The sequence below is a fragment of the Phaenicophaeus curvirostris genome, chromosome 2, assembly GCF_032191515.1.
Source record: "Phaenicophaeus curvirostris isolate KB17595 chromosome 2, BPBGC_Pcur_1.0, whole genome shotgun sequence".
Taxonomy (NCBI): Eukaryota; Metazoa; Chordata; class Aves; order Cuculiformes; family Cuculidae; genus Phaenicophaeus; species Phaenicophaeus curvirostris.
The window spans coordinates 110,463,884-110,476,649 of NC_091393.1; the positions used below are offsets into that span (position 1 = coordinate 110,463,884).

A 12,766-nucleotide genomic window follows, 5' to 3' on the forward strand; every position below is an offset into this window, starting at 1 on the left:
TTGCTCTGGAATAGAAAGATGAAAGGGTCTACATGGATATCAGGTTATTGATTAAAAACTTTACTTGAGGACAACATGGAAGGGAGCCCCTAACCCATAATACAAGCATTATATAACCTGCAGGATCTTGCCTAGGAAGATCTAAATTCCAATTTGAAGTTCATACCGACAACACACATCTGGATACACTGTAGTTACAATGGCACTGGGTGTATCTGATGAGGAAGGACTGATGGTTTGCTAATTTGGAAGGATTTCTCTTCAGGAGTCGTTGGCAGATCCCTGCTGATGAGGCATAACAGTAAGAACAGGTTGCTTTGTCTCTGTGCTGTCATTTCTTTCCTTTCTACCTATAGTAAAGGAGGGAACTTCTCAGAATATTCCTCTTAATGATAATGCTTCATAAATTATTATGGAATGCTGTGGATGTTAAGAGCTGTGGCAGCACAAGCGCTGTGATACACTGGGCTTATTGATAACTTGCATAGTGTTGTCCGCCCTATCGCTAATATCTGGGATAGTGCTTGAAGTCAGAAGTAACTGGAGTGTGTGAAGTGCTGTTGTGTTCTAGTTATTCTCAGCTGCTGAGGGCATGGAATGCCATGTGTCTGACAGGTCTGAGGTCTGAGCTGTGACGCTGGGAGCAGGGGCAGCTGCCAGCTTGTTCAGGGTCTGCAGATGAAGTGCAGCATGGAGCTTTCTTTGCAGCTATGGAGTCCTGGCTGGAAAACTGATCCTCCTTTACTCTGTGCCAAACCCATCTGCAATGAGACTCCACAGCAGTGGGTGCACTCTGGTTTTAACCCTTAGGACAAACCCACTGTCCTATGATCAAGTGAGCCGTGCTTGTATGGAAAAGCTCTACTGAATGGAGTACAACATTGCCAGGTTGTTCAGGCTTAAATCAGGGCAGGAGAAGGGTGGAAGCACAGCTGACCAATGCTCTGTCAAGAGACCAGGCTGGAGCTTGGACCCTAAAGAGGCATATCTGCTTAATGGAAATGCAACCTAAATCAACTGCTGCACCAGTAAAACATAAGACAGGCTTGTGCTGTGATGGGGAGGAAGTAAATGGACTTTTTATGGCACGGGGCAGTAGTGAGTGCACTAAGCAGAGAACCAGGATAACATGGAGCTAGGATTTAAACTGGTTGCACGTAGAACATGAGATCAAACTCCTACCTTGCATATAAAAACTCTGATTTATTTACATCAGTAAAAAATACATTGTATTCCAGAAATGTTTCATGCATGAAAAATTGAAGTGTTGTCCAAAAATCCTGTAAGAATAAACAAGTATTTTTTTAAGAAAGTGGCCAGCCCAGTTGTAATTCCCTGCAGACTATAGTTACTCTTAATTGCATGCTTGCAACACAGATTAAGGTAAACACCATATTTGCAGTTGTCCTGTATAGCAACAGTACTGAGGAGAGTCCGTTAGCTGTACAAAGTCATGCGTTCATGTGACAAACCCATAGATGCCTCCTGGAGAAGTTCTGTTTCTGGAACACAGCACTCAGTTTGCTGCAGCATCCTTAAGGCGGCACTGGAATCCTTCAGCAGCCACAGTGTTTGAGTAGGGCTGTGTTTGCAGTGAGCCTCCTGGAGAGCCTGTTTTTTGGGAAAAGATTCTTTAGCTGACTCTATGTCCAGCCAGAGTGCAGGTGAGGTTTTCAGCTTGGTTGTTGACAAGAAGTCTTACTCCATGAGCTGCTGTAGACCTTGTACCACCAAAGAATTTGATGCTTACGGGCTAGAAATAAATACTTTCTCTTACCACCCACTGTGGAATGCTGTGGAATTTCAGCATGGAACCATGAAGAGATAACAGGAATGTAGTAGCTGAGCTGAAGCTCTCCTTCCGTTGCATCACTACGTTTAGGCATACAAAGGGCTGGGTTTCTGCTGTCCTCTTTCTGAGTTGTTTCTGTTCTGTGTGGTTACTGCTGGCAGAACAGACCCCAGATACATGCAGGTGTATTTATTTCTTTTATGCAGCTGGGAGAGAACTCCACTTCTGACGAGGGGGAAGTCTGGACCGCAGAGCTTTCCCTGCTGATGATCCTTGCAGTAACTCTCTAGTCATTTCCTGCTTTAATAGGGAAGGGGCATCTGCCTGTGTGATAACACAGCGGCTCAGCTGGACACCGTGGGTACGGCTGCTTTGTTGCCTCATGCTCACAAATCCCTGGCAATCCAAAGCAGCCATTCACCACCACTTACTTTTCTTTCAATCTCTCACCTTAAACGTGACAATTAAGGTCTCCTCGCGTCCGTGTCATAAAATGGCACTGAGATAATGAAGAAGGATGGTTGTGATTAAGGCATTAGGCTAAAACACAGAAATTCGGTATCCAAAGGTTTCCCCTGTGCAGCATAAAATGAGCTGCAGTTCCCCATCACAAAGGTGGGCAGGAGGGTTAAAAATCCTGAGCAAAGGTGAGCTGCCCAGCTACAACCCTCAGGAAAACTGTAGGAGAAATTAAAACCATTCCTATCAAAACAGGACTACAAATGGCCTTTTTTCTGAATCTCATTCTGTGCTAATGTTACATATGAAAATGTGGCAAATTAAATTAATTAAAATTAATTAAAAGTTGCATCATAATTGTGATGATAAATCAGTTAGGCGAGCAAGATCCAGTACATCCTGAAACTGTACTCCACTGGGGGCTGTGAAAGCCTGGGATTAATTGACTGTAGATAACTTATGTTTTTATTAAGAATCTGCCTGGGCTCTTCAGGGAAATTACAACTCCTCCTCTTGAACTGCATAAATCAGAAAGAATATCAAGGTTTTTTTGGGGGGAGAACAGGATTCCCCATGGTAGCATTGTCTTCTCTTAGAAAAAAATGCTAAGTGTCCTTAGGTGCCTTGGGATTTATTGTGGTATTTGACTGGGCTATTACAGAACTACTCTCATCAGGATTAAGCCTTGAACCCTGGGAATGAGAGGTGATGAGATTATGGGATAATCAGAGGTGATTTAGAAGATCAAAGCCTTTTTGTGGGAATAAAATGTCCGATTTTATTCCTTTAGAAGCAGTTATTTTGTTTTAATTTGTATTTGTTGTTACTCTCTCTCTCTGGTGTTGATAAATACCTGGTGTGAAGTTGTGGCTTTGCTGAGGCCATTGATGTTTTTGCACCAGAGCTCAATTGGTTCAGGATTTTACCTCCCGCTGGAAATGCCACAGCAGCCACTTTTTACATAGCTGAAACTGTGATGGCTCCTAAATAACCTATCAAATAATGATAATTTCTACAAGTTTCTGAACTCCTTTAGTGGAACAGTGGAGCAAAGGACTTGCCTACAGGTCCTGATAAATCAAACCTATGTGCCTCAGGCTTGCCCTAATGCAAAGCATTTCTTTTGCTCAATGTAAACCTCCAAGTTAAGCCATGGAATGCAATCCAAAGGGAAGCAGCTGATGTTTCATTGGACCATTGGGGCTGGCATTGGTTTTTAAATGCAGTGCCATCATATTGTTTCCTTGTGAGAGAAAATGAAGCTGTGTTTGGGGGCTAAGTAAGGCTGTGTCCTCCTGCCAGGGCCTCTGGCCTCGCTCATGCCGCTGCCTGCATTAAGTGCTTCTGCTCTCAGTCCTTCTGCAGCCCCTGGCCCACGACGTAGAGCTCCGGGTGGGAAGCAGATCTGCTGGTGTCTTTGATTTCAGGGACGTAAAGGCTGTTCCAGGAGTCGCCTGCTTTTCTGGGGCTCTCCTCCATGCTGCAGAAGGAAAGGTACTTAAGTTAAGAAGCTAATGAATTGTGACTTTTAGAACAGTGCTGATTAGACCACATCAGACCTCACAGCACAAATGCTGCACAGTGCAGCGTCGCTCCCAGTCTCCTCCTGGGCACATGCTCTTTACGTGCACCGTCCCAATTTATCATTCTTGAAATTCCCCTCCCAAACTCTCTTGGGAAGCCAACACTTTGTGTGTTTAAAAGGGGATTGCTGTGAATTTGGGTTCACTTGCAAATGGAAAATTCTGGTTCCAGATGCTGCTGGAGGAAAGCTCTTACCTTGGTTAAGCATCTGCTGAGCGTGGCTACAGGGATTTCTGAGTATGCCAGCGTGACTGTGGGATGTGTGTTCTGCTGGGATGAATCTGCTGCTCTGGAGACAGGAGAACTGGGACACAGAATGTGTAAATGATGCTCCTGAGGGGGCACTGTCAATCTCAAGGGGTGCAGGAACTTCATGAATCAGGATTGATTGTGGCAGTGGAGATAGTCAGGAATACCTGGTGCCAGGGACCCATGTGCTGGAATGTGCCCTGTGATGCTGTAACCACTTACAGTGGATTAAGCTCAACAGGAAGAAATATTCCAGAGTTATCTGAGAATCACTACTGTATTTTAAGTACATAAACAGCTAAACTGAACCAGATTCTAACTGCAGGCCTGCTTTTACATTCCTATTCTGACTGCTAAGAACTTCAGTGATCAGAACTGCTGAATGAAGATGTTTGTGACACAGGACCAGTCAGAAGACTCATCCAGCTTCTAAGATCCCTCAGCTGCAGGAGGTCTCACTGCACTGCTTGCTCCGGGCCGGATTCAGTCAGCCCAATTCACTCTCAAGCCCTCCTTGAACAATATCTTAAAGGCAATAGCGTTTAATCTTCTGTCTCTGCTGTGCCTCTTGGGAGATTAGCAGTCTCAGCGAAATATTGTTTCATTTAACTGCATGCACAGGAATGCTATTACAGATTAACAGGACCTTTACAGGCAGAGCAGTTGTACATGTCACGCCTTGATGAGATGCCAATAACTATTGTTTGCTGTCAAATGACCAAGCCTGGAAACCGGCAAAGGCAGCTCAGCCTGTTCACCCGCAGGCTGCCCACACGGGAACTGGTTGTCCTGACTGGAAGCTGAAACTCTGGTCCAGAGACTCTAAGACAAACCCAAGACCTCTAGCTCCAGCCTTAGCTAGGGCTAGCGAGTTTTAAGGCCTGATGTTCCCTAGAGCATGGGATGGGCAGGAGACATGCTTGGGAAAGGAGTGCTTTTTGCCTTCTAGAGGAGCTGTGAGTGTGCAGAACATGGGCAAATCTGCAAACTGTGCTGACATTTCATGCCTGTCAATGCTGGCCAGCAGAATGGGATGGGAGTTACCTATTTTCTTGGTGTTCCTGCCAAAATGCGGTGGGTGGGAGAGGGGGCTCAGCTGCCTAATCTGCACCGGGAGATGTTGCTTCTACAAGCTCCTGCCAGATTACCTTTAGCAATCTGCTTCTCAGCATGTGGATGTTTTAATTGAGCATGGAAAAAGTGGAGGGATGTATCCCAGAGTTTGGGAGCATGGGAGAAACTGGCTAACTTATGATTTTCAAAATGTTTTACCAATAAAAGTGTGACACTATTGCAGGTTTGCCTCTGTCTCCCCTCCCTTCTGCAACTTATGCGTGAAGCTGCTAAGAGCAAACTGAAAAAGCACATAAACACAGAAGAGGCGTTTTTATACTTGGAGAGGAGAGCTAGAGTGAGGGAGGAGTAAAGCGAAGGAGGCCGATGTCTGAGTGGGAACAGCTTGGGAATTGGAGACCAGCTCAAACACGGACAGAATGAGGATGTTTGAATGAGGATGATACAACACTGGGTTAGGGGACACTGTGAGTTCTGCTATCAGTGGAATGAATTGCAAAGCAGAGGAAGCCTTGGATGTGTAATAAGCTTGAAGGTGAAATACGGACCAGAGTGTGGTGGTTTGTCTGTCATGGCATCTGCTGGGAGAGCAGGGGTCAGCGTCTGTGCATGGGGATGCCATGCTCACCGCCAAGGCGACCACTCTGCTCCTCAGTGGGAGCTGACGATCAGAAGTAATAGGAGAGGCTCTCACAGCCTCTGCCATGTGTCGATTCCTAAAAAGCCCTCCTCTGCCTACCAGCACATTTGTGGTGATATTCCTATTAGGCCACGTGGTGCAAGGTCGGTGAAAGTTTACTCCAGGCAGCTTATTGTAAGAGAACACAAAGTGGTTTATTGCACCTTAAATCGGTGTGTCTGGTAATTAATGGGCTAAATTTCCCTTTTGCTTATATTGATATAAGTTGAGACTAACTCAGCAGGACTGCTTTTGATGTCCATCTGCATAAACAGTAAGCTAAATTTGGCTCAGGATATACTTAGTTCTTCTAAAATGCTGCATATCGTAACACTAGGATATATAATGTTTTTCATGAAGGGGATGATTTTATTTACAGTATTTTATCTAGATCACTCTCTGTGCTCTGACAGACTACAATAGAAAGACAGCACACCCCACTGAAGCATAAATTAGCTAACAGTTTATAAGAGACTGCTTTTAAAATTGATCCATAAAACTGCCAGGGCTGTTGTCTTGCAAGGTGTGACAGAAAGCCTCTTTTGAAAATACTTCTTTCTGCCCGCAGGCACTGGAATAGGTAAAGCTCCAGCACAACAACATAAAATCCAGCAATGATGTCCATGGCTTTCAGAAAATCTTTAAAAGTTAGAATATAATGGAATATTAGAACTGAGATGCATTTCCCAGTGGCTTTTGTATGTTTTGTTCAGCTCATTTCTCTGCTATAAGCATGAAAAACCTGGTCATCATAGAATGGTTTGGGTCGGAAGGGGCCTCAAAGCCCATCTACTTCCAACCCCCCTGCCGTGGGCCGGGACACCTTCCATTGGATCAGGTTGTTCAAAGCCCCATCCAAGTTGGCCTTCAGCATCTCCAAAGGATGAGGCAGCCACGACTTCTCCAGGCAACCTCTACCAGTATGTCACCACCCTCACAAGAAAACATTTCTTCCTAAGATCTCATCTCAACCTCCACTCTTTCAGCTGAAAACCATCCCTCCTCATCCTTACTCTTTGGGAAGGAATGCCTGAACACCTGGTTTTGGTATTTCTGACTGTCCCATTACTTGCATCGCTTCTGCACTTGCAGGTATGATTTTATCTCCTGTTAGGGTTGGTCCTTGCAACCCCTGCTCGTGGGGACGGCTCCTGTCATTTCAGCTGTTCTGTGACAAGAGTAAAAATACTCCTCACATGAGGAAGGTTACTGGAGGGGGGGGTCTTAATCCTCTTGCGTAGCTTAGAGCTTAGTGGACTTAAACATCCTAAGATGCTAAGAAACTTGAATAACAACACTTTGTACCTCCAGGCCGTTACACGATGTTTGCGTATTCCCAAATGTCCCTTTCTGTCTCCTGGCTGGTTTTGTATCTTTTTTTGTATTTAAGTGATAGAAAAAATTTAAAGCTAACCCCAGATTTTTAACAGGTGGCCACCAGTGGTTTGCAAATGTGGACCTGGTGTAGGTTCATGCTTCAAATCCTTTAAACTGACTTTTTCAGAGCAATGAATCTTCAGTAGCCACAGGAGGTTTTTCCATTTTGAAAACTGGGCTTGGGCTGTGGACCCATCAGACTTGAAATCAGCACCAAGATCTGAAAGCTTACACAAGAAGCTCAAAATTTCAAGCTATAATTACATCCACATGGATCCTTGCCTACATGTTATCCCTCTGTCATTCTTGCCAGTTGATCTGAAACATGTTAATGTAGCCTTCAGCTGAACAGTTTACTGGCTTAGAGGTGGATGTTAGGAATAATACCCTTCTTGGTCCCAGCCTGCCTTCTCACAGTTATTTAGAGTTGGGCTTGTTTAGCCTAGAGAGAAGGCTCCATGGAGGCTTTCTAGCAGCCTTCCAGCCTTTCCAGGCTGCAGGAAAGCTGGGGATGGGCCCTTTATCAGGGAGTGCAGGGATAGGATGAGGGGGAACAGTTTCAAGCTGAAAGAGGGGTGATTGAGGTGAGATCTTGGGAAGAAATGTTTTCCTGTGAGGGTGGTGATGTAGTGGTAGGGGTTGCCCAGAGAAGTCATGGCTGCCCCATCCCTGGAGGTGCTCAAAGCCACATTGGATGAAGCTTTGAGCAACCTGATCCAGTGGGAGGTGTCTCTCCCCATCACAGGGAGGTGGAACTGGATGGTCTCTGAGGTCCCTTCCAACCCAAACCATTCCATGTTTGTAACCTGAAGGTTACTTCAGAGCTTTTACAAATTGAATGTGGATGTCCTTAGCCCCATGCAAATAAGAGGAGTTCTGTGCCATGAAACCGACTCGGAATTTTCCCTGGGGCACCTGTCACAATGGATGTGTCAGTGCAAAGCTTGAGCAAGCCATGGAAAATTAAATCTTCCCTGTATTCAAACTGGCAGTTTATGGAAATCTGGGGTAAGACAATAAAATAGAAAGGAATATTCCGATTGGAAGAGACCTACAATGATCTTCTAGTCCAAGGGCAATGTTATCTTTGCTCAGCCATCTGTTCTGCACACAAGCAATGCACTTCTCTGGGAAATCTCTTAACAACATTAAATTCCCATCACAAATTTAGAAAGCCAACGTAGTGCTGTAGTTCTGCTTCCTTACCCTAAAGTGGAGTTTCTTACCTTGCTTGATTAAGTGCAGGATCGCTGCTGGCTGTTACAGGAGCTGGTAGACGAAACTGGACTCCTGGTCGGCGGTCAGAGAAACTTCTCCTCACAAACGGCTGAGGACTGGAGGCACTCAGAGACAGTTTTCTGGCCCGATCTCCGGGCTGCCGGAAAAGCAGGTTGCTCTTTTGGGAAAGCAGTGAAGCTTCAGGCTGGCTGGTCACCTCTGCAACAGGTTTGGTGGGTACCAGTGGAGACCTGGCTTCAAATAAGGAAGAGCTGGCTGGGCAGAATATCGATCGTAAGTTGCTGCTCCTCTTGGAGGAGGAGAGCGGGTGCTCGCCTCCAGCATCCAGCCCAGCACTTGACCCTTTGTAGAGGCGAGACGGGGAGGCTGGTGGAGAAGGGGCAATGGGGAGCGGAGGGGGGCTTGCATCTCGACGATAGGCTGGGGAGCCCAGCAGCTGGTACGGTGTTGGAGAGCTTTGCTTGTGCCCCGCAGGAGGGCTGACTGGTTTTCGGTGAGGTGGTGGAGAGGGCATCTTCTTCTGCAAGGGTGGAGTGGGCACCCTGGGACTTGTGGGGGGGCTGGGTTTCCTCTGCATGGTGGGTGAGCTTGGCTGTGGGTTACTAAAAGGCTGAAGAGAGCGTCTGTGGTGCATTGGGGGGCTGACAAGCTTTTTCTCCACTGGTGGAGAAGGAGGAGGAGTTCTTGTTGGGGAGACTTTCCTGGCAAATGCTGAGCCTTTCTCATTTCTCCTGAGCGAATCGGGAGAACCACGCTTCTGGTATTGCACTGATGTCACAGGTGAACTGGGCTCTTTGCTCTCGGAGCTGCTGCTGTGTGGTTTTGAAACCCCACTGGGATTTTGAAGAGGAATAATTTTATGGGTTTGCTTGTACAAATCCGCAGCCTCTTTTCTCTGGGTGGCCAGTATTTCCTCCTGGCTAGGGATGCGCACGTTGGTAGGGTTCAGCTCCAGAGAGTAATTCTGCAGTTTCTCATCCACCAATCCATTATTCCTTAGACATTTATTAGTGATTGCACCAGGGCCACTGGTATTTTTATTTGGTAGTAAGTCAATGGACTGAAGGGAGGCTTTCATTTTTGGTGAAACTTGTGCTCTTTTAGTAGTGTGAAATTCTGTTTTGGTGGGCTTTTTGGCATCTTCTGAAGAGCGTCTTTCTGTTCTTGCAGTTTCTTCAGGCTCAGATGAGTCAAAAGAAGCGTCCATTAACATTTCAGGTGGTGGTGGTGGTAGATTCTCAATGTCTTCATCAGTCTCTTCCTTTGCGTCCTTCTTGCTTAATTCTGCAGCTGGTTCAGGAGGAGAGGCATTTGGAAAGCTAGAAGAAGGGTTTTCATCTTCTACTGGTGAGATACGATTCTTAACATTCAAATGTGGCAGGCCCCTGTGAAAGGGAATAGCAGGTGGAATGACTGGAAGTCCAAATTTTCTGATGCACTTTATTGGTCCTAAGGATCTTAAAGATGCATCTTTTACAAGATCGTCAGCAGGACTGAAAGTTTCAATCAGCTTTTTGACAGACTGTCGGGGGGCACAGCTGCTGCCACTGAGATTCTGTGTCGCAGGAGGCTCCTTTCCTTTGCTTCCTGATGTCTCCTGGGTAGGCACAGTAGCTCTTAAAGGCTTCCTGCCTCTCTTCTCATCCAGCTGACTGGCAGGATTTTGGTCAGCCTTGAACAAAGGGACTTTATCCTGGTTGGGCAGGATACTGAAGTTCTTTGAGAGGCACGCCTTCAGTTTGCTAGAAGACCTCGTTGCAACTTGCTCACTCGCTAAATAAGGTGCTGTTCTTGATTTCCAAGGCTCTGGGTTGTCATCTGTATCCTTTTTCCCATAAAACATTTCCAGCCTCTTGCCGAGTTCTTTCTGAGTTCTCTGTAGCTCTAGGAGGGTTGGGTCTTCCGCCTGGCTTCTGAGAGACTCCTCTGACCTGGACCGTTGTTGTTTCCTGAAGTTTTTCTGGCAGCCTGTTGCTGTGCTGGGCCTCGTCGTTTGGACTGCTCTTCCGCCCTCGTCCTCTATCCATTCTTTATGCCCAGATTTAGCTGGGACAAACTTGATTTTTTCACTAATGGCATCTTTCATCTTCAGAATAATTTCCTCTGTCTCTGCATTCTCTGTCCTCTTGATGAACTGCCTTTGTGTATTATCAGTGACCGTAGGCAAAGACATCCTCCTTGGCAAGGCGTCCTTCCACATATCTGATAAACTTGTGTTGTCGTCATCTTCCCCTAGGGTGCTCTCTTCTTCGTCGTCGTCATCATCATCATCATCAGGAAAATCTGTTGATTCACAGATTTTGAAATGTTCACTTTCCTGAGTAGAGTCTGACTGGAAGGAGTTATAGTAGCGGCTTGCACACTGGGGCATGGTAGAAATGCCTTCTGGTACTCTGGCCTGAGAAGCTGCTTCCCTACTCTGCATGGATGAATAAAACATACCTTTAAAACGCCTTTCAAGTGCATAGTCATGGGTTGCAGGAGTGCCTGGTGACTTTGTCGTGTCATGCACGTGGTCCATCGTTCTGCTGTGCTTTTGGGACAGATGTCCATGTGCACAGAAATCACAGCTTGCTTGTCCTCCATGCTGGTTGAGGGCACTGAACTCCTTGAGGGATTCGTTGTCCACGCCAATGCCACTGTCCTCAGAACAGAGAGTCCTGTCATCGCCATGGGACTGAGAGGATCCCACTGTTGAGGCTTCAAGCAGCCTTACCATCCGTAGCAGGCGCTCATCAAAGCTTTGCTTTGCTTTCAGTTTTCCTTCCAAGTTGCTTGCAGCAGACTGCAGGTAGCTGCACGTCTCCTGCAGGGCATCAGAGGTGAGGGATGCCAGCGTCCTGCTCAGTAACTGCATCTTGTTGACCGTGTACTGCAGCAGTTGTTGCAAAAGATCAGGGTGCTCCTTCAGATCACCTTTCTCTGCTGGCCAGGCCAGATTACCACCTATGTCTTTGAGAAGACTTTCCCCATCATTGGCAATTTCTTCCAAGAGCTGGTTGATTTCATCAAAGCAAAGCACGAGAAAGCTTACCATCTGCTGGAGGAAGAGCTGTGTTTGGGTGGCCTGGTTGGCTACGTGAAGTATAGCTTCATACTTGGAGAGGTTGGGATTTAAGTAGGCATATGCACTCTGATGAGCCTTAACAAGCAGTTCTGGGAAATCTACCTTTTTCTCTGCCTCGCATGGGGGCAAAATGGACTTTTCTTTAATTTTGCTGGGTCGACCTTGCTTTGCCAGCTTATTTTTTTGCTTCTTCCCTTTCTTTGGGATTTGCTTTGGATTGCCCTCATTCTTGTCATCCCAAATAAAAGCCAATGCTTCTGATTCACAGGAGCTCTGCTTTTTGATCTGTATTGTCTCAGTGATATGTTTTTGAGACTCAATCAGCTGGGACATAACGGCTTCGGCATCTGTGGCTGCCCTCTCAATTTTCCTGTCTTCCTTGGAAATCTGGGGATCTAAATGTGCCTTGGAAGATAACTGCAAACTATCATTTCTGTCCTGCTCTTCCTTTTCTGCCGGGTAGTCTTTCCTTTGGATCCCATATTGGTTGTATTCGTCAATACTGTAGCAAGCTGAGCCTTTAACAAGCAGTGGGATTCCTTTATCTCCTGGATCAATACGCAAAATACTTTTGGGTTTATTCAAAGCCTTAAGACCACTCCTTGCAATAGTATTAGCAAAGTCACTGTGAGAGGGTGTGCAGCCCATCCTTTCTCAGTCTTTGGCTTTATTTTTGATTAAATATCCAAATGAAATAGGCAAAACACAACAAAGAATCAAACTCACTGTTATCACGAACTGCAGACTGGCCTTTTTCTCATGAGTTTTCCATCATGATCCCAGTTTTGTTGTCAGTTTTCATTGTCGTTTGTCTCAGTCTCATGTGCTCACTGCCCAGGATCTACTCTTGAAGCTGTGCACCATCCCATTGTACGTTCCCACTCAATTTTCTTCTTCAACTCCAAAAGGAGTGTGAAAGCTCTACTGGATTTAGAGCTAATGGATTAAGAGGACTTGTGTTGCCTCAACTCTGCCTTGACAGATGTCCACTACAAGTAAGATTTTAAGCTCATTAGGGTAAGCAGACACCAGCCAGTCGGCACCCGGGTTGTATTTATAAAGGCAGATTCTTTTCTGAACTATATTGGGAGTCAAAAGGACTTGGTACCTGTCCCTCCTTTTCCCCTTTTTTGCAAAACCATGACATACAGGAGTGCAAAGGAAGAGGCTGTATTTTCAAGGCTTTTTGAAAGGAAGCTGTTTGAACAGGCATGTAAATGCCACTAGATCTTCTTAATCAATAGAA

At 45.9% G+C, this 12,766-nt stretch overlaps 1 protein-coding gene across 1 annotated transcript; it reads right to left on the bottom strand.

Moving 5' to 3' along the window:
- Nucleotides 1–3,343: 3,343 nt before the first annotated feature.
- Nucleotides 3,344–12,439, bottom strand: PCARE (photoreceptor cilium actin regulator). The gene is made up of 2 exons (XM_069850442.1): nucleotides 8,441–12,439; nucleotides 3,344–3,731 (listed from the first exon to the last, which is right to left on the bottom strand). Exons 1-2 carry the CDS (start codon nucleotides 12,166–12,168, stop codon nucleotides 3,602–3,604), a joined length of 3,858 nt encoding a protein of 1,285 aa, XP_069706543.1. The 5' UTR covers nucleotides 12,169–12,439; the 3' UTR covers nucleotides 3,344–3,601.
- Nucleotides 12,440–12,766: the final 327 nt, after the last annotated feature.

Bases quoted from the DNA above. Each gene is read 5' to 3' on its own strand.
- PCARE (XM_069850442.1), bottom strand. From the start codon at position 12,168: ATGGGCTGCACACCCTCTCACAGTGACTTTGCTAATACTATTGCAAGG. The intron at 3,732-8,440 runs GTAAGAAACTCC...TTCCTTCTGCAG, and splicing joins CCTGCACTTAATCAAGCAAG to CATGGAGGAGAGCCCCAGAA.